General features: G+C 43.4%; 1 protein-coding gene and 1 non-coding gene across 8 annotated transcripts in view; one reads left to right on the top strand and one right to left on the bottom strand.

Moving 5' to 3' along the window:
- Positions 1 to 2,439: 2,439 nt before the first annotated feature.
- The window catches only part of LOC131481157 (nibrin-like), a 36,740-nt gene continuing 11,558 nt past the window's right edge, over positions 2,440 to 27,621 (top strand). For 2 of the 7 annotated variants that reach the window (XM_058668811.1, XM_058668809.1), the window contains exons 1-10: positions 2,440 to 2,593; positions 4,916 to 5,046; positions 6,065 to 6,213; positions 6,980 to 7,139; positions 9,102 to 9,205; positions 16,491 to 16,608; positions 17,172 to 17,365; positions 23,210 to 23,307; positions 24,530 to 24,659; positions 26,361 to 26,627. In XM_058668811.1, coding sequence (XP_058524794.1) covers positions 2,557 to 2,593; positions 4,916 to 5,046; positions 6,065 to 6,213; positions 6,980 to 7,139; positions 9,102 to 9,205; positions 16,491 to 16,608; positions 17,172 to 17,365; positions 23,210 to 23,307; positions 24,530 to 24,659; positions 26,361 to 26,627 — 1,388 coding nt within the window. In that variant the 5' untranslated portion in view covers positions 2,440 to 2,556. Of the gene's footprint in view, positions 2,594 to 2,745; positions 2,939 to 2,966; positions 3,318 to 4,915; positions 5,047 to 6,064; positions 6,214 to 6,979; positions 7,140 to 9,101; positions 9,206 to 16,490; positions 16,609 to 17,171; positions 17,366 to 23,209; positions 23,308 to 24,529; positions 24,660 to 26,360; positions 26,628 to 27,621 lie in introns of those variants that run through there. The other 5 variants (XM_058668810.1, XM_058668813.1, XM_058668812.1 and 2 more) reach the window with 5 other exon arrangements.
- LOC131481194 (small Cajal body-specific RNA 20) lies at positions 23,392 to 23,520 on the bottom strand. The gene has a single exon (XR_009246119.1). It is a non-coding gene; the product is annotated as a small Cajal body-specific RNA 20 (non-coding RNA).

The raw sequence follows: 27,621 nt of genomic DNA, 5'->3' as shown, positions 1-27,621 counted from the left end.
AAAACACTGATGAAAAAACTGAAGATGTTTAACAACAAAATGAAAACAATTCCAATGAAAGAAAGAAAGAAAAAAAAGAAAAAAGAAAGGAAGGAAGGAAGGAAGAAAAAAAGAGAGAAAGAAAGAAAAGAAAAGAAAAGAGAAAAGAAAAGAAAAGAACGAACCCAAGTATCATCACTTCCCTCAGGGTCTGCATTGGAAGCAAGTCCGACTCAACAGATGAAGCCAGCAAGCAAATAGTCACTCTGATGTTGGAAGGAGGTCACTATGTTAGTCACTATGTTAAGTGGTAGCTCCCTAAATCACATTTTTAAAATGATGATGTTTATATGGTTGATTGGGGCTGGGAAGGATTGGGGGTTAGGGGCAAGTGGGTGAGACCATTGTTTGCAAGTTTCCTTTTCTTCCTCCTGTATCTGGGGGCAAGGGAGGAGATAAGAAGAGAAGCTGCACCCAGCCTTCCAACTGCCTCAGTACCTGGGGATGGGGAATGGCCACCCAATACCATACCAGGGTCCCCGATGTGAAGCATGCTCTGAAGGTTCTGCTCAAGTGGTTTTAACAGTTCTGAAATGCTGTTAGCTTTGTTGCTTCAAGGATGAGGAAATCCATCCAAGGACCACTGGCTGACACAATCCACCTTAGTTTCCATTTGCCCAGATATATGCTGTTAACACTTGGCTGGGGTAGTTGTCCAGTTTGTTTTTAACTTCCTTCTTCTGCCTTGGTAGCAGATGTCCACTGCAGGTCCCAGTGCACGGTCATATCCTCCATGTGCATCTGGTATGCCATCCACTGCTCTGCCTTAGCTACTGAGGAGGCCCAGTTCTGATACTTGCACTCCACGGTCAGTCCACTGGTCCTGCGATTCAACCATGGTTGCAATCCTGGTCCCGTCTGCCACACATCTCATTCAGCTGTCATATACGTCAATGGGTGTTTTAGCCTTGCTCAACCCAACCAACCCCGTTATCCAGCCCACACTATTTCCAGTAGATGCGACTGCATGTCCAGCCAATCCCGCCCCAAGCCCTGCTTCTCATGCTTACCCTTGGGAGTTGCAGCCCATTAGAGAGGTGCCCAGTTTCCCTACTGGGAGATCTTGCACTTTCCTGGTGGTTCTGCGGACTAGCTTGACAGGAGTTGTCCCTAGTTCCAGCATTTGCCAGCCCTGACGCTATGGCAAAGCCTGAGCAGCCTGCACTTACTCTGACTCATGCATGCACAGTGGTTATAGTCACCCTGCCTTGCTGGCTTTCCCAGCTCACATGTAGCCCTATGGGTATTGTAGCCCTGTCAAGCTTGGTCTGCCCTCAGTCCCAGGTCTCACTCTCACCAGTAGAATCCCCTGCTGCTCCCTAAACCCACCCCCCCCAGGTCTCACATGTACTGGTGGGTGCTGCAGCCCGGTCTGGCATGTGTTGCCCTCACCTCGGCATTTGTTGGCTGGTGCTGTAGCCTGGCCTGGCATGGTTTGTACCCAATTGCAGCTCATGCAGGTGGGTAGTGCCACCCAACCCAGCCTAGGTAGCCCCCAGTCGCAGCCCTAAATGTGAATTGGTTGGTGCTGTGGCCTGACTCAGCCTGTCCTGCACCCTGTCCTGGTTCTCAGATCTGCCAGTGGGTGCCAAGCACTGGCCCAGCCTTGCCTACCCTCATATCTGAGCCACAGCTGTACTGGTGGGTACTGTAATTGGGCATGGTCTGGGCTGCTCCCTGCCCTGGTTCTTGTGCTTACCTGCAGGGACTGTGTCCTGACGGAGGTGTTCCCGAAGCTCCTCTATCAGGTCTCCTCCAAGTTCTTTCAGAAAAGCAGAAATTACACCATCACAAGTACTCGGAGGTGTCCTGGGTTGAAGAAAAAATTAGTTTTGCAGTTAGGTGATGATACATTAGGAGACCGTAAATCAACTTGGAACAGGAAAAAATCGAAATAGTGGCAGACTATCCATACTTACTGTATGATTAGATGAGAGCATAATATGAAACAAAAGTTAGGAGAAGTTGAATTTGAAAAAGAAAATCTAAGGGAGTTACTTTGGGATGAAACCGTCATCCTTACTGCTAACACTCTCCTTAGGGATCCACACAAATGAATCATTGCAACTTAGGAAATCCAAATGCATGGAGTATCTTCATGCATCAATGAAAAACGTCCTCAGCTAAGAAGAATTAAAAAAAAAAATCTTTCCAAACCAGCTGGAAGATGGCCCCAGTGCTTGGGCCCCTACCCCTCAAGGCAGACCCTGATGAAGTTCCTGACTTGGGCCTGGTCCAGCCCTGATCTTTGAGCCATCTGGGGAACCACAGGGCAGCTGGAAAGATTTGTGTGTCTCTCCTGCTCTCTGCCATTCTTGCCAACAAGTACCTGGTGAACTTCTGCAGAGACAGCGCCGTTCCTGGCTCCCCAGCAGGTGGCGCCCCGCGCCCTGGCCGCACGCCCGCTGCGTCCCGCCGGCAGCACAGAGGCTCGCGCGGCCCGGGAGCGCGCACGGCCGGAGCTCGGGCGGCTGGCAGGCGGGCTGGCGCCGGTGGCGTCGGGCGGCAGCAGGGCCCATGTGGAAGCTACTCCCGGCCGCGGGCCCAGCCCGAGGTAAGGACAGAGAAGGGACAGAGGGCCCGGGTTCTGGGGAGCGCAGCCGCGGGGAAGGAGGTGTGGGAGCGCCGCTTCCGGTGCGGTCCCCTTACCTTCCGGGGCAGGGGGCAGGGGGCACGGGAAGGAAAGCCGGGGTCTGGCGGGCGCGTGGTGGTCCCGGCTGCGCCGTGGCGGGGAAGGCCGGCTGTCCCCGGCCCTGGGGCGTGGGCGTGGGCGGGTGGACGCCCGGCCGTGTCCCGCGCCGTGCAGTGGCCGGTGGGCCCCCGGCGCTGTGCAGTGGGCATGGGCGGTGGGCGGCTGGCCCTGCGCTGAGCCCTGGCTGAGGAGGCTGAGGAGAAACAGGTGCACGGAGCAGCTTCCTGTGGTCTCAGACACGTTCCCGTGCTGTCAGCAAGAGGGGGTGGCCCAGACTTTTTCTTTTTGAGAAAGAGACCAGATCTTGCATGTCCGAGTTCAGTGCCCTAGATGTGTCCAACACTGGGGCTGGCCAGGCCCGAGCCAGGAACCCCGGGATGCAAGGGCCTCAGTTGCTGTCTGTCAGAGTGCGCCTTGGCGGTGCTGGGACTGAAGCCCCTGCACAAACCCGGGATGCTGGTGTCCCAGGGGAGCTGCCCCAAAAGCCAGGCATTCACCCCGCCCCCTTGTTGTGTGTCTGCACTTCTGTAGGAGAAGTTGCTAGTTGCCTGCCTGCTGTTTGTGGTCCTTATTGGCTGATCAAAGGGTGAGCCGGTGAAGCCATGATAGCCTGTGTGCTCAGGGTGTTGACATTGTGATTGGGAAAAAAGGGTCTCCAGAGAGGCAGTGTTGACTGGCTATGTAAGAGGTTTAAAGAAAAGAAAAATTAAGTTTTCTTTGTTTCATTTGAACGAGAGCAGGAAATACAGAGAAGTCCTCCATTCTCGGGATGGCCTGCATGGCCAGAGCTGGACCAGTGTACAGCTGGGAGGCAGAAGCTTCATTCATCTAGTCTCCCATGTGGATACAGGGGTGCAGGAAGTTGGGTCGTGCTCCACTGCTCTCCCAGCCACAAGCAGGGAGCTGGATGGGAAGTGGAGCAGCTTGGGGTTGAACCAGTGTCCACATGGGATGCCAGTGCTGCAGACTGAGAATTAATATGATCTGGTCCCTGAAGGACTTTTGTAAACACCAATACAGGCATCCCTATGAACTTGGACCAGTGCAAGGACAGACTATAAGATTTCAGTTTGTCTCATGACTCTCAGGGTTCCTGTGGATGTGTGGAAAGATGGCAGACCTGAGACAAATTGAGTTTGGCACAGCACACCTGAGGAAAGGATTCCTGAATCAGGATGTGGACGAAGCCAGTGGAGATTGGGAGAGCAGTACCCAACAGTCCAGCAGATAGTAGGAGGTGACTTCCAGAAGCAGCCAGATTGGTTAGTTGCAGCTCACTGGTGGCCTGCACTGAGTGTGCAGTGAGAAGGCATTTGCCCTGCAGGACCTGGTCTGAGTAGGTGACAAGCTGAGACTTAGCCATCTGTTACGGGGATAGCACTGCTAAGGGTGGACATTTGGCACTGTGTAGCAGGGCTAGCCTGGGAGTCCTGTTCAGCCCTGTCTCCACTGTTGGCTAAAGTGCTTCCTTGGGCACAGCTCAGAGTTGAGTTACTGCCACCTGTGGGCAGATCTAGTTTGAGTCCTGTGCCCAGATACCATGGATGTTTGGGCAGTGAGTCAGAATGTGTATCCCTGTCCCCCAAATAAGTAAAGTATTGTAAAAATTTAAAAACAAGGAATAGGGGCTGGTGTGATGGCTCAACTGGCTAATCCTCTGCTGTTCGCACTGGCATCCCATATGGGCACCACTCCTACTCCCAGCTGCTCCACTTCCCATCCAGCTCCCTTCTGTGGCCTGGAAAAGCAGTCCAGGACGACCCAAAGCCTTGGGACCCTGCACTCAACATGAGAGACCTGGAAGAAGCTCCTATCTCCTGGTTTCAGATCGGCTCAGCTCTGGTGTTGTGGCCATTTGGGGGAGTGAACTAATGGATGGAAGCTCCAATCAAGTTCGTATTGGGACTTTACTTAGGATTTCAGTAAATGTATAATTTGGGAAAGCATTAATTCCTTTCACTGTTGTTCTTTCTGGAGAGAAATGGTATGCCCTTGCATGAATGTAGGTGATCTTTTGTTATTCCTCAATAGGGCTTAATAGAAAATGTGAGTTTAACTTATGTGAAACTGATTCATATTTAAATAGCAAACTAAAATGTTTTCTTGAAATATCATGAGTTTTGTCCTATATAATGTACACATGTATGTCTATGTGTTTGTGTCTCATTATTTTATTTCTCTTAGAACCGTACAGACTTTTGACTGGCACTGAGTACATCGTTGGAAGGAAAAACTGTGCTATACTAATTGAAGATGATCAGTCAATCAGTCGAAATCATGCAGTGTTAACCGCTCATTTTGCTGTGACCGACTTGGTATGTTCCTGATTGTATTTTGCTAGCTTGCAGTGAGAGTTGAAATCACAGTATATTGCCTTGATGTGAGAGTGAGCTGTTTGAGCATTTTATGCTTTTGTTTTAGTGACTTAGAAACTTGGAGAAAGTAGGTTGTATTTGTGTTTGTTTACTTAACAAGCATTGACTGTTCCCTGGTGAGAGTTACTGGGCTTAGCTGTGATGCATTCATGATGCTTGCTCTTCAAGAGAGTATGTGACTGATGGACACAAACTCTGGGTGTGTAAAGGGAGGCTCCGCAGTGGGAATGACGGTGTTCCCGGGAAGACAACTGTTGCTTCTCATCCACAGCTCTTTTGAATGGCTTGGAATGTATTTATTAGCTTTCACCAGAACCACGGGTGATGAGAGTAAAAATATATGAATAAATATGTTCAAAATAATCGTGGAAGTAACAAGAAAGTAAGCAGTTAGTTGGAACAAATGTGACAAATGCACAAATGATGGATTGTTTACTGGCATTTAGGTTTTGTGTCTATTTGTGTTGTAGAAAAGCATTATTATAGAAGTTCCTATAGAAAAAGTAAAATTATTACCAAAAGTCAGAACCTCTAGGCTTTATGCCTTGTTTTCATTCGCCCAGTGTTTACCATGTGCTTTTGATAATGTAAACAAAACAAAATGAAAACTTAGGACTGAAGCTGACATGGTATGCATGAGGCAAACTGCTGCCAATCGTCAAATTCTCCAGTGTGTGAAATGGAAGGATTGGGAAATTTACAGAAATAAAGAAAAATGTGTGTTCCAAGAGTTGTAATTCTGAAGTTCAGAGGTTTTCTTAAAGGGAGATATTTATGTTAATTCCTAATGAGTCCTTTGAAGGCAGCCAAAACAGTAGTTGTCATTCCCTCTGGTGGCAGGAGATCCAGCTGTTTCCTTGTTTTGCCCTTTTCAAAAGTTATCAAATGTCTCCCGTCTCCCCCTGGATTGTATGTACTTGAGCTGTAAAAGACTTGTAATTACTTATCTAATTTTCAGAGTCAAACTGATGAAATCCCTGTATTGACGATCAAAGATAATTCTAAATATGGTACCTTTGTTAATGAGGAAAAAATGCAAAATAAGCTTCCCCAAACTTTGAAGACAGGGGATAGAGTCACCTTTGGAGTGTTTGAAAGTAAATTCAGGTATGGATTTGTTTATTTAATTTTTGTTGTTCAAGCTTTATTTCAACATGAAAGGCAGATAAACAGAGAGAAGGAGAGACAGAAAGATCTTGCCTTCACTAGTTCACTCCCCAGGTCGCCACAACAGCCAGAACTGGGCCCATCCGATGCAAGGAACCAGAGCTTCTTCTGAGTCTCCCACATGGCTGAGGAGTCCCACGGCTTTGGGCTGTCCTTGACTGTTTTCTCAGGCCACAAGCAGGGAGCTGGATCCCCAGTTGGGGAGCTGGGGTGTGAACTGTTGCCCATATGGAATCCTGGTGGAAGCTTAGTCTACCAAACCATGGTGCTGGCCCCAAACTTTAAATTATGTTAAAGTAGACAATTTTATTTCACAACAATTGAATTTTAAAGCAAAGATTTAAGGATTATTAGATGACAGTATAATTGACTTCCCATTTATCATGGTAGTGAACTTTGTGTGGTTGGTGCATTTTGTCGATCATAGGTGGTGGGTGACAGGTGCATAAAAGTTTGTGTTAGTCCCTGTGAGTTGTGATAGGAGCCTCGTTTGTTTGATGCTTCATAATTGAAAATACAATGTTGATGTTGGCCATGTCTTTTTCTTCTTTGCGAACACAAGACTTAGGAGGTAAGAATTTCCTAAGTTACAAATGTATAGTGTGTCAAAATTAAAAAAAATAATATGTTGTAAGCTTAAAGTTGTAAAGTACTGTGAATTGTCCTCTCTGTAACTGTGATAATGCAACTTTATTGTCATTCACAGGGTGGAGTATGAGCCTTTGGTTGCTTGTTCTTCTTGTTTAGATGTGTCTGGGAAAACTGCTCTAAATCAAGCTGTATTGCAGCTTGGAGGACTCACTGTAAACAGTTGGACAAAAGAATGTACTCACCTTGTCATGATGTCAGTGAAAGTCACCATTAAAGTAAGTTGAACTGTGTTGCCATATTAACACAAGTTCTGGGAGCTTGAGTGTGCTCACCCACAGCCCAGAGTTAGCACCATGTGTCTCTTCTGTCAGATTGTCTTCCTCCTGTCCCTGACATTGTCTCATGGTCTCATGCTCCCTCAGTTAAGCTATAATCACACCAAGATTTCTTTGATGTATCTTTAATGCCCTGAGGTGTATAGCTATGTACCTTCCAAAGATGCTGACTAGTCATCAAAGCAGTGATGTATTTTGGTATGTTTTCAGATTTTGCGTTTTCATCAGCTTTGATAGATCCAAAGGTAATTGAAGAATGGCATTAAGATGTGATTCGTTAGACAGGCTGACTGTGCAAAAGATATGTGGGATTGTTTTAGGCTGAAAAGCAACAAATGCTTTGATTCTTTTGTTTGAAGATGCAAAAACCTTTTGTTATAATTAAGTAGATGTTAGTGTTATATTCTAATTTCTAGATAAATAGCTCTTATGTATATACATCTATGTGTATGAAATAGCTGTCAAAGCGAAAGGCTCGCTGCCCAGATTGAACCTAAAGTTAAACATGTACCATGGGAAAGGTAGCCCTGAGCAAAGATAGTTCCCTCTTGGAAAATTTAGGATGTTGATTTTATAGCTTCTGCAGCATGACATATCAAAAATACTCATGTTGATAAACTCACAGGCAATAGATTCATAGAACATTTGTAAAACCAAAAATCATATGCCCCATTTTGGGACCTTAAGATATTAAGTTATTTAAATGGAATAGGTAATGATACATGGGTTTAGAAGGCCTGAAATAAGGTCGCAGATGCTTTGATTGTCCTAGGAGACTTTGCCAAGTCCTCAGAGCTGGACACTTGTAGTAACTGACATGCTAATGCCCACCATTGGAGACACCACCATGGAGTGTGCAGCGCTTCTTCTTTAGTGTTTTCATCACTTTTTGCTAAAAAAAAAAAATAAATCTGATCATCATATTATTTTAGTTTTTGGTCATCCTTTCCAACTTATATTTAGGCTCATAGGTTTTCTCTTGCTTGTGTTTTGTTTTGTTTAGATTATTGAAGGTTAGAACCAGAGGGAAACCTGAAGAGGATTTAGATCAGCTTTCATATTTTGAAGCGCAAATTGAGGCTCGGAGCGATTAAGCACTTTGCCCAGAATCGCATGTGTTGGAGTTTTATTCAGTCCTCTGTTGATTGCATTTCACTACTTCCTGTTGGATTTGGATGATCTCATTCACATAGGAAGTTGATACCTGTCAGATTCCAGTCTTTAGAGATGCCCTCAGTCTGGTCGCTCCTAACACCTGCTTTATTGAAAACATATGCATAAATTGTATAGTTGGATTATTTCCTAGAATATGCCAGATCTTTCTTATTTTAATTGCCTACAGTAGTATTCTCTAGTCCTTTTCTGATTTTGTGGATGTATGTTACTTGAGGCTTATAGCTTGATTCCCGTTAGTTCACGGTTTCTTTCCCTCTTTATGTGTGCATCAGCTTCCACTGAGCCTAACCAGTTGCTCCTTGATTTACTTTGTTGAAGAGTTTTATTCTGTACTCTTACTCCTTGTGAAAGCAGTTAGGCTCCAAAATAATTTCCATTTATCTCTTAATGTGTATTGCCTCTGCAGGATGGGTTAGATTTCTTCAGCCTGAAAGTATACTTGTAATATTTTTCAAATTGGAAAGTATTTTTAAAGTCTTGATGTTATTCTCCTATCCAAAAGGACTACTGTGTCACAGGCTCCTGATAATTGAGTAGTTCTGGTTTGGGATATAAAACTGAGCAAATATGAATTTCTATTTTACAGATTGTGACTTCATTTATGAATTTAAGGAAAGAAAACAGTTATTAGAAAGGCATCTTTGTCATTTATAACATCAATTTTTTCTTTAGAAGAAGCTATCATAATGACTATATATATATCCACCTATATTTTCTTCCTTTTAGACGATTTGTGCACTCATTTGTGGATGCCCTATTGTCAAGCCAGAGTATTTTACTGAATTTCTCAAAGCGGTTCAGTCCAAGAAACAACCTCCACAATTGGAAAGGTATATTTTATGTTTCTAATTAACAACATGTGACATAGAAAAGATAAGAGCATTGACTTTCGGTGAACTCTCTCTAATTCTAGATGTGATAGTTGCTGTGTTTCACGTTTTTTGTGTGTGTATGTGTTCCATGATAATGAAATTGTTTCAGTTAGACTGTACAGAAAGAGTACCCCAAATTCTTAATTGGTTATTTCTTAGCTCTGTGAAACAGATGTTAACTGCTAATATATAACAAAAAAGTGTTGAAGGATGGTAAATAGGTCAGCATTGCTCATGTGCCAGTGTCGGGTTCATGAGTGAGGTACGCTTGAAAGTGGGGGTGCAGGAACCCTCTTGGAGAACCACGTATTTTGACCTAAATGTTGACAGCACTGAGCATTGCTTTTGTTACCTCATTTCAAAATGAGATCAGCACTGACACAGTTGAGTAGCTCTAGATTAGTAATTACATCTATAAAATCTGAGCACATGGCTTGCTCTCATCCTAATTGCTTGTTAAAAGAAATGTTGATTGTTGGTCATTGCAACAAAATGTGTATGATTCATAAGAATTTTGTTTGATTTTGTTGGTACTGTGCCAGATTTGTGAGCCACTGGACTTGGAGATCTATTTATGGATATTGTTAGTGATGCTTTAAAGCAGTAAGAATGATTGTTACAAGGGGAAGTATTTGTTATTATTTATTCCAGATTGTATGATCAAAATGCTGAGCGTAACAAAATGGTCAGTGTCTTTAGTCAGTTACATAGGACAAGAGCTTGTTTACTCAAAATGCACAAATCAGTAAATTATAGGGTATGTGACAAAATAGATTGTGTATATATATATCCCCGCCCCCCCGTGGCACAGTTTACTTAAAAGATGAGGACACCACAGACACACACTTAGGGCTAGAGTGGCCAGAGAGAGGAAAGGCAGGAAAGAGGTTTTCTGCTTTAACCTTGTTATCTTGGATGGGGAAGAGAGAGTGCCACTTGCCATTGGCTGGCTTCTTGTGAGCCTGGAAAGAGGGGTGGTACCTAATACCACCCCAAGTCCCAGGTGAGGGGAGTGCCTCCTGGGGAAGGGGCCATTTGATTGACAAGTAGGTAGACCCCATTGCATAAGGTAGGGGAGCTTTGGCTTCCAGTTGGTGATGCTAAGCTTGCTCCTTATGTGTCCTGTTTCACTCTCCCACTAAGAGATTTCCAACCCCTTTTCTTAAGGGTTGCTGAAGGATATACATTTGTCTCATCTTCTGTAGCTGCTTCTTACTGATTAGTGTGAAGGTCTTCATGTCCTGGGTTCAGAAAGCTCTCTGCATCTCATCTGATGGCTACATCTCAGGAGCCATAGAAAACTTAGCTGATTCTGTTGGCCATGTCCATAGGTCACTGTCACTAACTCTGAGAAGTTTCTGGCCTTTTTTGTGTTTGAAGTGGCATCTGAGGACCTCAGCTGGTTTGTAGGAGTAGCCCCACTCATTCGAGTGCACCTGGGCATGCTTCCCTCCTCCGCACTGGAGTCAGCGCAGGCAGCACAGCGTGCACTGTGTGTTTCAGCGCTAGCACACACAGCCCATTCTGTGCTCCCTGAGATTGCGGGTCCTGCCGTGTCTGGGACCAACCAGTCCCGAAACCTGGGGTTCTTGGTGACACCAGAGGGTGTTGGTGTGGATCACCCCACGATTACTGCCACGTTTACAAGCTTATATTGTTTCTGTAGAATGACTGAATATTTAAAATGGCCTTAAGTTTGAGTGTTAAGCAAGTTAAGAATTTCAAAATTATTTTTATCAGCATATTGTAGTGTTACTAATTTGTTTATTTTTTTAAGGATTTACTTATTGTTATTGGAAAGATCAGAGTTATGGTGAGAGGGAGAGACAGAGACAAAGATCTTCCATCCACTGGTTCACTTCCCAAAGGGCTGCAACATCCAAAGCTGAGCCGATCTGAAACCAGGAGCCAGGAGCTTCTTCTGGGTCTCCCACATGGGCACAGGATCCCAAGGTTTTGGGCCGTCCTCTGCTGATTTCCCAGGCCACCAGCAGGGAGCTGAATGGGAAGTGGAACAACTGGAACACATATCAGCTCCCATGAGGGATGCCAGTGCTTACAAGACAAGGATTTAACCTCTGAGCCATCAAGCCAGGCCCACTAATTTTATTTTGAGAACAGTAACATAGTGGTTCATGTTCATAAGGATGTCTTATTTTTTTTATTATATTTTGACAATGTTTACTTTGTTGATTAGGGTAAAAAGTTACAAGGGTTAAAGGGAATATTGAGGAGAAGCTCCACCCAGTCTCCCATCCACCCCAGGTCCCGGATGTAGGACATGCTCTGAGATCCTTGCTCAAGTGGTCCCGGTAGTTCACCAGTTATGCATTGCTGCTAATCTCGCCACTCCAGGCACGATGAGGCTGTTGGAGATTGACATAGTCCATCATAGAGTCTCCCTTTGTCCAGTGTTTCGCTGGCAACATATAGCTGTGGTAGTTGATTGACCTGTTCTATCTTCTGTCTTTTCTTGGTTAAGGTTCTGAGTCCGCCATTTCGGTTGAGGGGATCCCCAAAGAAACTTTGAGGTGTTGCCAGACCAGAATCCTGTATGTACTAGCAAGTACAGGACCTGGCACAGTCCATCGCCCCAATCAGCTGGTGGTTGCAGTTGCTGGTTTGGTTCCGTTCAGCCCCGACTTCCACTGAAACCAATGGGTGTTGCAGTCTGTCCTGGTTCTGCTCATCACATACTCCGTCATCACACCAACAACCAGTGGGAGCTGCAGCCTAGTGAGCGCAACCCCCAATAACCCCTACCAGGCCCATCCCTGTCCTAATTTGCCAGCATGTGTAGCAGACTAGTTTAGTCTGCCCCATATCCCATTTGGCTCTCGTAAATGTCGAAGGGTATTGTAGCTTAGGTCCGTCGAAGCAGCTCAGCTGTCCAGCCCTCACGGATGTTGTTGAGTTCCTCTCTGTCTAGCCACCCCAGCCCTTGTGGTAGTTATTTTTGCCCTCCCATGGGAGTGGTAGCCCAAGAGGAAGGAGCCCACTATTTCCCTCCCAGGTCACTCTCATTCCCAGATTGTGCTCTCTCCAGGTGGCGCTGTGGTTGGATTTGACTGTATTAGCCCCTAATGCCAGCTTCTGCTATGGTTAAGCCCCGACAGCTCTCATCCCCTCTAGTTTTTTTTTTTTAAAGATTTATTCATTTTATTACAGCCAGATATATACAGAGGAGAGACAGAGAGGAAGATCTTCCGTCCGATGATTCACTCCCCAAGTGAGCCGCAACGGGCCGATGCGCGCTGATCCGAAGCCAGGAACCTGGAACCTCTTCCGGGTCTCCCACGCGGGTGCAGTGTCCCAATGCATTGGGCTGTCCTCAACTGCTTTCCCAGGCCACAAGCAGGGAGCTGGATGGGAAGTGGAGCTGCCGGGATTAGAACCGGCGCCCGTATGGGATCCCGGGGCTTTCAAGGCGAGGACTTTAGCCGCTAGGCCACGCCGCCGGGCCCTGTCCCCTCTAGTTTTGTTAGCACTAGTAGGAATAGTCCGCCCATCCTGGCTCTTCCCTGATCTGGTTCACATGAGGCACACAGGTGCTGCAGCCCTGCCTAGTCTGGTCCATCCCTATCCCAGCTCAAAGCATGTCTTATTGTATACATATGTATGTGCTATGTTTTTATAGGACTGACAGGTATAGGTTTGTTAATATCAGCATCACCATAAACACAGGGTTATGTATTATGCTACATTACAATGGGTATGAAGTACTGGGTAGTAGGAGTAGCTTGTGTTTTTTTGTTTTTCTACTTCCAAAAATTTATTTATTTGATTGGAAAAGCAGATTTACAGAGAGTAGGACACATAGAAGGATCTTCATACCAATGGTACAATGTCTAAGTGGCCACAGTGGCCAGAGTTGAGCTGATCTGAAGCCAGGAGCCAGAAGCTTCTTCCAAGTCTCCAGTGTGGGTGCAGGTCCCAAGGTATTGGGCCATTCTCCAAGGCTTTTGCAGGCCACAAGCAGGGAGCTGGATGGGATGTGGAGCAGCCAGGACACAAACTGGCACCCATGTGAGATCCCAGGGCATGTACCGCAAGAATTTAGCCATATGGTATCCCAGTGCAATTTAACCACTGAGCCATTGCGCCGGGCCTCCACATCCTGTTCTGATGTCACCTTCATCCTAATACACATCTCTTGAGGTGCTGAGTGTGGACATGGTCACCAGGGGAAATGTAGAAGTAGGCAGAGGACAGAACCTTGGAGAGCAACTGTCAACAGGCCTCTGTGGACATTGTCTGAGATGCTGAGTCTCCTTTGTAGCTTGCTCTTTGCTTTTCCCCTGGCCCCATCCACATGGCCTTTCATTTTCTGCCCTGGTGGCCCAATGTGGTGCTGACCGCCTCCAGAGTGGCCAGAAGAGGAGCCAGGGTTACACATACACACAGAGGTGGCACAACAGCCAGAATCACTGACCATGTTACCTTGTGGATATTTGAAGATCTGGCCAAAGAATATCCAACGCTGGTGACCTTGAAGGTAAAAAGAGAAAGAGAAAGGAGGGAGGGAGGAAAGGAAGGAAGGAAGGCAGGCAATAGTAGGGTTTTTTTTTTTAATATTTATTTTTATCTGGGGCCAGGTGTGGTGGTCTTGCAGCTAAAGTCCTCGCCTTGCACACGCCGGGATCCCATATAGGTGCCGGTTCTAATCCCAGCAGCCCCACTTCTCATCCAGCTCCTAGCTTATGGCCTGGGAAATTAGTGGAGGACGGCCCAAAACCTTGGGACCCTGCACCCACATGGGAGACCTGGAGGAAGTTCCTGGCTCCAGGCTTTGGATCGGCTTAGTTTCGGCCGTTGTGGTCTCTTGGGGAGTGAATTATCAGATGGAAGATCTTCCTCTCTACCTCTCCTCCTCTCTGTATATCTGACTTTGCAAAAAAGATAAAATAAATCTTTAGATCATGCCTATTGCATAGGTGGGGGGCAGACCATTAACTGCTGGCAAATCTGAGTGCCAGCATAGAATGTGGGTCAGGCCAATTTTGGTCGCAACACATACCAGTGCACATTAAGGAATGCCAACGTGAGGTGAGCCATACCAGATATGGTTGCAGTGCCCAAACAGCACACGTGAGAACCGGGGTTGGGGGGAGGAGGCAAAGCCGGCAGGGGAATGTGGGCTCCCCTGCTGGACAACCACTCCCACTGGTATGCTTTTTCTCAGTGTGTTATTAATCTTCTGTGTTTGTCCTGGGGCTGGAGTTGGAGCACAGAGGTGAAGCTGAGATCGCAGTCTGTGTGCCAGGTCAAGTACGGCTTTCTGTCCAGTTACCCATAATGCATCGGTGTTCTTTGCTCAGGGTAGTTCTTACCTGTATCTTTTTTTTCCCCAAGGTAGATTTTACCTGTTAGTGGGTTTCAAATTGAACAGTGTTCTAAAGTAAACAAGGTACATTGTTTTAATCCTAGAATTTTAATACCTAAGTTTGTTGTACACAAATTGAGGGATGTTTATACTTTGTATATTTATCAAAGTTATAATTTATAATTATGCCTGTTGAATGTCTACCATAAACCAGGCAAAAGATACATTGAGGATCAAATAAGCCAAAAAAATTTACAGGGACTCAGGTCATTGCGCAGCAGTCTCAGCTGTTGCCCGCAATGCTGACAGCATGTCATATGGACACGAGTTCATGTCTTGACTTACCCACTTTAGATATAGTTCCCTGTTAATGTCCTGGGAAAAGCAGCAGCAGATGACCCATCCATGTGGGCGACCTGAAGGAGCTCCTTGCTCCTGCCTTCACCCTGGTTCAGCACTGACTGTTGAGGCCGTTTGGGAAGTGAAAGCAGTGAACCAGCAGATGGAAGATAGCGCCCTGGCTTGGCTCTCTCTTCCCTTCTGTCTGTGGAATTCCATCAAATAAAATAATTACATCTTTTTTTTTGTTTAGTTTTAAATTTCTGCCCTCATCATATTTAGTGGAAGAGCCAAATATTCTAGATTCAGACATAGTTAGTACTCTCATAGTGTTGTTAAGAAAAACTGAGTGTAAATTCTATGCTTATTTTTACAAACCTAGTTCAGTGTAGAGAGAATGTTAAATCCTTTGTACTAAACTACAGTTAACTCTTTTCTTAGGTACAGTAAACTGCGAAAAGTGAACTATGTAATTTTAAAAGTTGTTTAGAAACATGAGAGTTAACATGGTAGTTCAAATTTTATATTGTCAATATTATCTGTGGTGATCCTTCTGGATAACCCAGTCACCCGAGATTTTGGCTTGCAGAAATCATCTCAGGATATACTTAGGGCATTTGTTGTGATGGATTGGAGTAAATGCTATTATCCTTCAACTTATCATAAATTTTCCACTTTCCTGTCAAGACTCAGCTTTTCTTTAGGAGATGTGCATACTCTGTGTGGCCAAGGAGCAGTGGAGGCGGAGCGAGATGGCAGCTGGAGGGAGGAATGCAGGGAAATCAGTTCTACAGTCCTTTGATCACCATTAAGATTGCTATATTGTCCTATTGGTTGTTGTTCTCTGAAGATAATTAACCCTTAAATGTTTATTGACTGTCCATGTTGTGAACTGCCTCTTCCTGTCTTGTTCCCTGTAGTCGTCATGATGTTGGGTTAATAGTTTTACTGGGAGCTAGTTAATAGTTTTACTGTAACAAAATCTCTTAGGGAATTCAAAGTATGGCCTAGTGAAATTTTAAGAATTATCTGTTGATTTTACTTCCTGTTTGCTTTCTTCTCATTTTCCCAGATGATTAAAAAAATATTATAGCATCTTATTAAAGAGCAGAAAAATAGGTTCTTTACTCTTTAGAGTAAGTTTTAAACTATTGTGAACCTTTCTAGAATGCTCTGAAACAATCTTACGGTGGTGTTCACAGAACTAAATGTGAGCGTTAGTAACACAGAGTGGCTCCCAGATCAACACGAGCTGCTAATAGAATTTGATCTTTTCTCTCACCCTTTTGCAATTCACATGAACTGTTTGAGTCATGTGTGTTTCATATGTGTCTGATTGTGATTGTCTACCTTGGTTATTCTGAGGAACTGCAAGCCAGTCCTGCTGTGCTGTGCAGTACCTCTCACTATATAGTTCCTGGATGGTTTTTGGTCATTTTGTACCAAGTTAAAAAAATCTCACTTTAAAAATAAGTTGTGATTTTATGAAAATTATGCTTTTCATGTTTCAGAAATTTACAAATGTAATAGTAAGCATGCATAATAGTATGTAACTATAATATGCTTTAAAAACTTTTACAGTTTTTACCCACCTATTGATGAACCAGCTATTGGAAATAATAATATTGATCTGTCGAGGCGGCAGGAAAGAAAAGAGATCTTCAAAGGAAAAACATTTGTATTTTTAAATGCCAAGCAGGTAATGTTAGAAATTATACTTTCCTAAAGAAGACCATAAATCAACACGTGCTGTTGTTCTCACACTGAGAAGGTATTTGATTTGAGAATTTTTGTACAGAATTGTGAAGTGCAGGCACCAGAGTCTGCCAGGTGATCATGTATAGAATTATATTTCTTAATACCTGTTAACTGACCTGGTTTATATAAATATGTAAACACAGAGGACAGGAAACTTTGTCCTAGCTTATCAGTCAGTAAGCATCCGTAGAGTGTCTTCTCTGTGCCAAACAAGGGTCCTAACACTTTGTTACTGCAGAAAAGTCATGCGGGTAAGCCGACAGTCAGAGTAAGTCTGATAACGATGGTGATATTACTGTGGACAAGGCAATGGTTCCAGGGCTGCCTGGAGAACTTCTGAGTTAAGAATTCTTCCCAAAATGAAATCTCAAATGATCTGTTCTAGGAGTAGAACCAATTCTTTTTAAATTCCAATTCAGTTTTATTTTCCAAATTAAATTTTTACATAGCAAAAGTTATCTCAGGACACTTTGGCTAACAAAACATGTTTCTTTCCATTTTTAGTATAAGAAACTAAGTTCAGCAGTTGTTTTTGGAGGTGGAGAAGCGAGGTTGATAACAGAAGAAAATGAAGAAGATGATAGCTTCTTTTCAGCTCCTGGGACGTGTGTTATTGATATAGCAATAACCAATACACAAATGGTAATTCCTGACTCTCAGAGAAAATGGATCCACTCAATTATGGAGCTGCTTCGGAGGTACAGTACTATTATTTTAAATAAAAATGCAAATGGGAAGTTTTATGTGACATTTTGATTACAGTTCATTTAGCAATGAAAAAGTATTAGAGTACTTCAGAAAATTTTGGGGAAATGACCTTAAAAGACATTCTTTGGGGGCAAAAACACTTTAAAATTCATGCATAGTGTTTTCATAATACCCAGTTTCCATGAGCTTTTGAAGACGCATCCTAGATACAAAAATTCTTGTGATAGTTATGCCATGTGGTTGACTTGAAAATTGATTGTGACTTCGTGTGCTAGGAACAGCTTTATCAGAATATTTTCTGCCTCTTTTTTTTTTTTGCATTTGTAGAATTTATAAACTTAGCCTTTCTGAATCAATGAAGTCATATTAAGCTTTTTTGCTGAATATGACACAGTTGAGAAGGTTAAAATTCAAAGATAATTTCTTTCTGAAGTTGCTTATAGCTGAAATGTATTCATGCTTTTATGATTACATATTAAAATTCACATAAAAATTTTCTTCCTTTATAATGTGATTTTGAGAAAACAAAAAAAATAATAATAATAAAATAAAGGTCAGATACCTTAAAATAGTATTTGTAGTGGGGATAGAGTCAGTAGATATGTTCAATCAAGGGTTTCTGCCATTCTGCCATCAGCTTTTTATTGGTTAACCATGTTAGCAATATTTTTATTTTAAGATGTATTTATATGAAAGGTTGAGTCATAGAAGGGAAAAGGGGGAGACAGAGAGAAAGAGATCTTCCCAAGTGGCTGCAGTGACTGCAGCTGGACTGATCCAAAAGCAGGAGCCTGGAGCTTCTTCCCTGTGGGTACAAACGCCCAAGCGCTGCGGCCATCCTCCCCTGCATTCCAGCAGGGAGCTGGATTGGAGTGAAGCAGCTCAGACCTACCCACCGTGCCACTGATCCACAGTCTTAGTGTTATTGAAGCTTAAAAGGGATTTGTGAAATTGTGGAGGGTGTTCCTGGAGCACTCGGTGGAGTCCTCTCGGATGACAGAGGATATAGATTCCCCAGCACAGGGCAAAATCGCTAATCACCTACCTAGGACAATCTGGTGGACCAGAGAAAACTCATCCCAGCTGAGGATCAATTGTAGCTACACGTATGCTTCTTTAATTATGGTCAATACTGGAATAGACAGCCTGAGGCTGTTCCACCCACTGCTCCCTTCCAAGCATGTGGTGGCAGTCAGCATAAGGAAAAGGGGACTGCACTGCAGGTGTACCCCTCAGGTCACTCTCTGTGTGGCTACGGTTGTCAGCCACTCCGTGGGGACCTGCCTGTCTCCTGCCTCCTTGCAGGGTGAGTTCAGTTACCCTAGCTCTGCTCACTCTCTCTAGTGAATTGTTCACCCCCTCCATCACACCAACTTCTCACAATGGAAATACCAGGTTTGCTAGTCTGGTGACTAAATTTATAGTGAGCTAAGAGGATACATAGATGATACCTTGAGTGCAGATATGCCCGAGAAATTCATCACCAGCTCTCTTTTAGAGATTCAGTTTTCTTGTCCCCAGAGTCCTTCTGACGATGGTGATGAATTTTCTTTTTCCTCATGTGGGTTTGCTAAATAGAAAATAAATTTCAGGGCCGTCACCATGATGTAGTAGGCAGTGGTGTCAGCATCCCATTTGATGGCCAATTTGAGTCCCTGCTGCTCCAGTTGTAATCCAACTCCCTGCTACTAAGCCTGGGAAGACAGTGGAGGATGGCCCAAGGCCCTGGGCCCCTGCATGTGTGAGAGGTACCAGTAAGAAGATCCTGGCTCTTGACTTCAGACCGGCCCAGCACTCCATTGCAGCCATTTGCTGAGTGAACCATCAGATGGAAGATCTCTGTCTCTCCTCCTCTCTTTATGACTCTGCCTTTAAAATACAAACAAGGAAATCCTTTTTTTTGAAAAAAAAAATTAAAAAGCAAAATTATTTTAGTACTAATACAGAAATGTACTGTTTCATTATATTTTGTGTACTAGGAATTTAATGGTTAGCAAGATAATCATAATCTCTGCCACTAGTGGAGCTTACTGTCTAGAGAGAGAGAGAGAGAAAGATAAAGTAGGCTGATAATTATGTATGTGCATGAAGGAAACTAGGTAACAGGGCTAAGTGGAGAAGTCCATTCTAAATATAGAAGGCCTCTCCTGCTAGTACCGTGGTGTGTGGGTTAACGACACTGCCAGTGGTACCTGATGAAGGGATTTGACTAGAAGATGGAGTGAGCAGTATAACCAGGATAGGGATCCAGGCAGTCTAGTTCTCTAGTCTAGGCTCTTCAGCAGTGCATGTTGCTTTCCGCACACATAGATGCTGGGAAGAAACCCTCGGTGGCATACAAGTTTGGACTGACAACCTTGGCCATAGGTGACATTTGCTTCTATAGTCTTTGGTTCCTGTTATTTGTTTTGGGGCCAGGACAAGTGTGGAGGACTCCGGGATAGGCAGAGAAGTCTCAGAGTTTGAAAAAGATGTTTGGAGTTGGTGTTGTGGCACTGCAGGTTAAGTAACCATGCTTGCAGCACTGCAGTATACCTTCTAAGAGGGCTTGTTCCAGTCCTGGCTGCTCCATTTCAGATCCAGCTTCCTGCTAAGGCACATAAGAAGGCACCAGAAGATGTACCAAGTACTTGGGCTGCTACTGCCCATACGGGAGACCAGAATGGAGTTCCTGACCCCTAGCTTTGGCCTGGCACAGACTTGGCTGTGGACTCTCCGTTGCCGTCATTCTCAAATTCAAAAAAGAAAAAAAATCTTAACTGTTGGTTAAATTTTGAACTATCAAAGAATATTTACATTCTTTACAGTCTTTGTTTAAAAAAAATAGACTATTAGGAACATTTCATGTAAAGGTTAATTTGTGAATCAATGTTTGAGAATAAATGTCTGGTACAAATACCAGGCCAGTTTTTTTTTCAGTGAAGATTCATGTATTTATTTATTTTTTACTGGAGAGGCGGATTTACAGAGGCAACGAGACAGACACAGAAAGAAAGATCTTACTTCCACTGCTTTACACAGCAAGTGGCCGCAACGGCCAGAAATGAGCTGATCTCAAGCCAGGAGCCAGGAGCTTCTTCCTGGTCTCCCACAGAGTTGCAGGGTCCCAAGGCTTTGGGCCAGCCTGGACTGCTTTCCCAGGCCACAGCAGGGAGCTGGCTGGGAAGTGGAGCAGCCAGGACACGAACCAGCGCCTATATGGGATCCTGGCGCTTGCAAGGTGAGGATTTAGCCACTGAGCCATCGTGCTGGGCCCACAGGCCATCTTAGTATTTGCGTGTTTCTGTGTTCTTTTACATTTATAGAAGCTTTCTATGAATTCTTTTTTGTTTGTTTCTTTACTTAGGAGTATTGCAAGATCTGTGAAATGTGTACAACTTGTAACTTTGGAGCTTGTGTTTTTAGTGTGATGATAAATAAAAAGCCCTTAATTTTATTGTAGTGAAATTGACAATTTTTGTAGACAGTGATTTTTTTCTGTTTAAGAAATATTTTTGTAGGTCAGAAAATGCTCATGTTTTATTGACTTTTTACTAGTCTTATTTTGCTTTTGACAGTTTTTTAATTTCTGGAGTTGATTCTCTTGCATAACAGAGTTCCCTCATGTGCAGCTATGCTTTTACCTTTGTTTTATTCCATTGATGAGTGTGTCAGACCACATTTACCACTTTGTTGTAATTGCTGTAACTTCAGTGAGTTCCTCTCTGCTGGGAGACTTTTTCTGCACTTCTTCAGAAGCATCCCAGCTATTATTAGCTTCTCAATTTTCCATGTATGTTTAGAATCACAATCTCAAAACCCGTGTTGGAACTTCTCTTCGGCATTCCACTGAATGTTTGTGCACGGAGTAGAGTTAGGTGTTGATTAGTATCTGTGGATATGATGTCCCTAACCATTCACTTTGGCCTTTTAAAATCCCTTATAAATCACTATAAGTTTGTGTTTGTTATGTGTACATTTTAATGTTTTTGTTAGACTCGTTTGTAGATAGTCTGTACCCTAAGGTACTATTGCAAAAGCATGACACTGTCTCCCTGATGGTATTTCTGGTTATTTGCTGTTGATGTATGTAAAGTGTTGACATTTAGATATTCATCCTGTGTGCAGCCACTCCTTAGACTCCCCTTTCACCCTTAGTAATATATCCTGTTTTGTATAAACTGTACCTACACATAATAACATTTCTGCTCTCTCTCCTAATCCCTGAGCTTCTGATGAGTCTGTTTTTTCTCTCTCCTTTTTTGTTTTGTTCTGTTTGGGGCCGTGAGAGCAGTGTTGAATAAATGTAGTAACGGTGACCACATTACTCTCTTTATTGATTTCAGAAGCAGTGGGGCAGGCCTTTAGCTGAATGTTGTCATGAAGATGCCACTCTCCCACGTCAGAGGGCCTGGATACAGTTCCTTATTTTGGCTCCCGACTCTAGCTTCCCAACAGTACAGATGTTGGGAAGCAACAGTGTCCAGTAACTGGGCCGCTGCCCAAACCATGGGAGAGCTGGTTTGCTTCCTCAGTTAATGAGCTTGCAAGTGGCCCAGCCCCAGTCATTGTGCCCATTTAAATGAGCTAGTGGGTCAGAGCTTGCAAACTCTGTGTCTGCCTCTCAGAGAAATATTAAACAATTATAATAATATGAAAGATGCTTCTTTTGTCTTTCCACTTAGAGCGATGTGTTTTCTGTATACCATTGTTAATACTTAAATATTTCAAGTATTGATTCTTTAGAATGAATTGCACATTATAATGAATAGTTTTTTTTTTTTTAAAGATTTATTTTACTTTTATTACAAAGTCAGATATACTGAGAGGAGGAGAGATAGAGAGGAAGTGGAGCTGCCGGGATTAGAACCAGCAGCCATATGGGATCAAGGGAAGGACCTTAGCCACTAGGCCACGCTGCCAAGCCCATAACGAATAGTTTTAAAACTTAACAGGGCATTTAAATACTGGCTTTATGTTGCCGAAAAGATACATAGGTATATGTGATCAGCTGATTATAATGTCTAAAAAATGTTTTAGTACAAAATTTTTAGGATTACACATGTACCTGAAGTCTTTTTAAAGTTCAGTTTATACTTGTCTTTGTTTTGTAAAGTCAGTCATTCACAGTATAAAATAGCAGAAAATTGATATACCACGAGATTCCTTTAAGAAGACACTTCAGGGTCCAGGGCAGTGGCTCATGTGGCTCATCCTCCCCTGGGAAGCTCCAGGATCCCCTATGGATGCCAGTTGGTGTCCACTTCCCGTCCAGCTCTGTGCTAATGTCCTGGAAAAAGCAGTGGAAGATGGCCCAATTTGGGGAGCGTGTACCCAGGTGGGAGACCTGGAAGAAGCTCCTGGCTTTGGATGTCCTCAGCTCTGGCTATTGTGGCCATTTAGGAAATGAACCAGAGGACAGAAGATATTCTGCCTTTCCAATAAAAATAAATAACCCGCCCCCTATTTAATACATTTGATTGTCGAAGTTTATTTGACGTACAGACACATGTATAGCTGTAGCTTGTATGTAGGCCTTTCTACTTCCTTTCCTTTTTCCCTTTTTTCTTGTATCATTGTCATCATAGATTCATTTATAATACTGTCTTCTTGTTTCATCTTGGAATTGCCATTTTCTTGTGAAAATTACTCAAAATTTATGACTATAAAGATCTGTATCTTTTTCTCACCTTTTTTTCATTTTATAGATAGTTATCTGAATTCATAAAATGCAATTATTGTTAATGGAAGCTAGGTCTGTGTTTGAAATTCTGTTCATTCCAAAAAATTACGATATCTGGGAGAAACATAAGATTGATTTTGCATGTTGTAATCTTAATATTTTGTCCGAGTAGACAGGGTCTTCGACCTATTCCTGAAGCAGAAATTGGATTGGCAGTTATTTTCATGACTACAGAGAATTATTGTGATCCTCAGCACCAGCCCCGTTTAGGTAATTAAAACATTCTTCTATGGTTTAGCAATTTTTTTTTTATGTAGTTTTTATTTTTTATTTACTATTTACTTATTTATTTACAGATGTGTGAGGTAGGAAAACGGGGCTGCCCAGCTCGCGCAGTCCCGACGATGGCCTCAGCAGGCTACTCTCGGCCTCCAGCCCTGGCTGGGAGGAGAGGGACCCCCACAGCCCCAAGGGAGGCAGGCCTGGTGTTTTAGCAATTTTATCATTTAGTCATAGTCTGTATATATACTATGTACTGTTATGCTTTCTAAGACTGATGGTATTTGCAGTCTTGCAAAACATTTGTTAATACATGCATACATTTATTAACTCAGTCAGTACATATTCATGGCTACCAGGTACTAAGCTGTGTTCTGGGTGTTGAAGACATCTTGGTGAATAAAGTAATGCAGGCCTCTTTTTTTTTTTAAGATTTTTTTTATTTTTATTACAAAGTCAGATATACAGAGAGGAGGAGAGACAGAGAGGAAGATCTTCCGTCCGATGATTCACTCCCCATGTGAGCCGCAACGGCCGGTGCTGCGCCGATCTGATGCCGGGAACCAGGAACTTCTTCCAGGTCTCCCACGCAGGTGCAGGGTCCCAAAGTCTTGGGCCGTCCTTGACTGCTTTCCCAGGCCACAAGCAGGGAGCTGGATGGGAAGTGGAGCTGCCGGGATTAGAACCGGCGCCCATATGGGATCCCGGGGCTTTCAAGGCGAGGACTTTAGCCGCTAGGCCACACCGCCGGGCCCAGTGCAGGCCTCTTTTAATGAATTTTATATCCTACAGTTCAGGATTCAAAAGTAAACAGCAGTCTACTGCCTCAGTTCAGATAGGGCCAAGTACAAAGAAAGAGAAGAGTAGAGCAAGGTGAAGAGGAAGTGATTGAGAACAAGCTCTTGTAGCGAGGCAGGCGTGGGGGCTTCACTGAAGTGCAGCCTGAATGAGGGAGAAGGCAGATTATATGTCTGTGTGACGGAGTGTCCAGGTAGACGAGAAGGATTAGCCTGGGTTTGTGTGGAGAATGGATTCCTAAGGTCTACAGTGGAACGGTGGGTCAAGTGAAAAGCTCAAGGTGATGAAGAGGCTGGTGCTTTGGTCCAGTGTGGTAGTTGTGGAAATGCAGAGACTAAATGTCTCTCTTGGTTCTAGCCCTTGTGATTCTTTTTGCCTTGTTTTGTTTCCACTTGTTCACTTGTGTGATTTACAGGAGTAAAGACAACGACTCCAGGGCCAAGCCTTTCACAAGCCTTATTGGTTGATGAAAAACTAAGGCCAAGTATCCCAGTGAACACTACAACGTCTGTCGTTGACACAGAGTCAGAGCAAGTAGATACGTGGTAAGACATCTGTGTTAATAAGCTATTGCCAATGTGCTCTCACTAGGTTAATGATAGATTAATATGGTGAAGAAATAGTGCCTTTATCACATCCTGTCTTAGGAGATGAAGCATGGCAAAGTAGGATGGCAGGGAAGATGACAGAATAGAAGTCATCAATTTTCTGTAAGGGACCAGCAAGTAAGTATTTTAGCCTTTTGACTTTTCTGTTGCATCTACTCAGTTTTGCCTTTGTGACATGGAAGCCAGCTCTGTAGACTCTTGGCTTATGGTGAATTTCTTTTTTTCATTTCCTTCAGTTGTATGTTGTAGATTAGAAAGAATTACATAGCTTTGTCACTTGTGGTATAGTTTGAAACAATGGTAGTTTTCCTTTATCCATAGTTTTGCATTTGGAGCTTCTATTATCTGTAGTCAACTAGGATCAAAAATGGTAATGTGAAACATTGCAGAGAAAACATTTTGTAAGTTTCAAATGTTGTGCCGTTCTCAGCATGATGAAGTCTGTGCTTCCCACGCCATCCCATCCAGGACATTGGTCGTTCTTCTGTGCAGTGGGGGAGGAGGGAAGAGGTAGGGAGGTTAGAGGAAAGGAGAGGGGAGAGTAAAGGAGGGGTGTAGAGGGGAGTGCAGAGCAGAAGGGTAGCGAGGGGTGGAGAGGGGAGGGGAGAGAGAAGGAGAGGAAACGGGAGGGGAAGGGGAAGAAGTGGGGGGAGAGGGAAGGGACAAGAGGCCAGGGACCCCGTAGAACTACCTCTGTTTCTTAAAAAGGGCCCCCATTGACATAATTATTTACAATTGTAGTCATCTAATCACTAAATATTTCACTATAAAGATAGCTTATTTAGTGGTTTTGTGTTTGTTAAGGGTTTGGGGGTTTTATTATTTTTTTTGAGATGACTTTCTTTGGAATGCATTAGATTAGCTTCTTTATGTATGCTCTGTTATACTTTTTATTTAAGATAGTGTATTTTATTTTAAATACTTCTCAATGAAGTGTTCATATTAAGATATTTGAGCTATCCCTACTCATATATTGGACTGTATTTAGTTATTGCTATACTTACATTTATATTGAGGCCAGATTTAACTTTTTAAACAGAGAGACTATTTTGGATGCTGAATGACAAGTTTACCTGTTGTGCTATGGGTGAGTGTGTGTATGAAAATAATAGCATTGGCATTATTCAACCATATGCTGTAAAACTGTGTCTTTAAACTATGTTCTGCCAGTGTATGGAGTTCTGTTCTATTCTAGAGATGCCATCTAGCTAGAATATCAACATCAACCCATCTAGAATGATACAAATAGCTCTTTACATGTGATATTGGAATGACAGATTTTTCTCATTTTTAATTTTTTTTTATTATGGCACATTTACTTAGAAATAAAATAAGCATTATCTAGGATTATCACTTCATTTGATCTATAGTAAGAGACAAGGTAGATTTTCCTTATGTAGGCTGTGTATCTGTTAGAACATGCCTGAAAATACATGCTTGTGAGGATGAAGCTCTTCCTCCTGGGGCTTGTCTGACCCTAGCTGCTCCCTTGGATGGTAGCATCAGTCCAGCGAAATAGTGTCTGTCAGGACTTTGCTCCTAAAGTTACATCACTTTAGACCTCTCCAAGATCCTTATTTGTAGATAAATTTGCTGTAAACTTGATTACCTACTTGCATTTTTTTTCTTTTGCTGCAGTATGGATTTGAGTGAAAGGCCAAAAGAAATCCAGATGTGCAGATTGGAAGAAAAGTCTGTAACACTTCCACAGGAAAGATCCACTGTAAAGGAACCTCCCCAAACAGGTTCTCATAATACAGGATCAAATACTCTGGAAAGGAAGAAAACGTCAGGCTCTCAAGGTTCACCCACAAAGTTTGCAGGTGAACATAAAGGTAGAAAATGGGCTTCTGCGCAGCAGACTAACTCCATCAAAAACTACTTTCAACCATTTCCTAAAAAAAGGTAAATTTTTAGATGACTTTTCTGTGTCTCTAGAAAATATTGCTTTTCTATTATTATATAGTTGGCATTGTTTCAGTCCTATTTTGCCTCTGTGTGTGCTTGTGGATAATAATTCTCTTAGATGAAATTACTTTTTGTGGAATTTTTAGCAGATTTTGCATATTTTTCTTGGAAAGGGCAGAGTTGCAGAGAGAAGGAAAGACAGAGAAAGATCCTCCATCTGCTGATTCATTCCCCAAATGGCTGCAGGCGCTGGGGCTGAACTGATCTGAAGGCAAGGTCAGGAGCTTCCTCTGTGTCTCCCATGTGGGTTGCACAGTCCCAAGGATGTAGGCCATCATCCGCCACCTTTGCAAACCATAAGAAGGGAGCTGAATGAGAAGTGGAGCAGCAGTGACATGAACCCGTGCCCATATAGGATGACAGCGCTGCCAGCAGAGAATTAGCCACTTGAGCCATTATGCTGGCCCCTTCCCTTTTGTTTCTTAAGTCACCATGAAGCTGTTCAAGATGATTATTGCTGGAGTAGCATTGTTGTGCAGAGTGCATTCAGCTGCTGCTTGCAGTAAGTTCCGGTTGTAGTCCTGGCTGCTTTGCTCTCAGTCCAGCTACCTGCTGGTGTAGGTCACTAGTACTTGGTCACGAGCCACCCACGTGGAAGAGCTGCATGGCATTGCAGGGTTCTGACTTTGGCCTGCACAGCCATTTGGGGAATTGACTAACGTGTGAAAGAGATCTGTCTATATCACTCTGTCATGAAGTGTGTCTACCTTTCAATCAATGAGTATTTGCTGAAAGCAGATCATTGATGTTTCTGCCATTCTGTAGGGCTTGTCTCTTAACCAGCAATGCATCATCTTTAAGGGACATTCTTGGACACAGTTGCTTAGTGCTTAACTATTAAATCTTTCTCTTTATTGTAGTCTTCATTTGTTTTTCACAATAGTGGCCTATCCAGATTCTTTGGTCTGTCTGACTTGGCCCTGAGAGTTTC

Source organism: Ochotona princeps, chromosome 9 (genome assembly GCF_030435755.1).
Source record: "Ochotona princeps isolate mOchPri1 chromosome 9, mOchPri1.hap1, whole genome shotgun sequence".
Classification (NCBI taxonomy): Eukaryota; Metazoa; Chordata; class Mammalia; order Lagomorpha; family Ochotonidae; genus Ochotona; species Ochotona princeps.
This window is presented reverse-complemented; position numbering and strand designations above follow the sequence as displayed.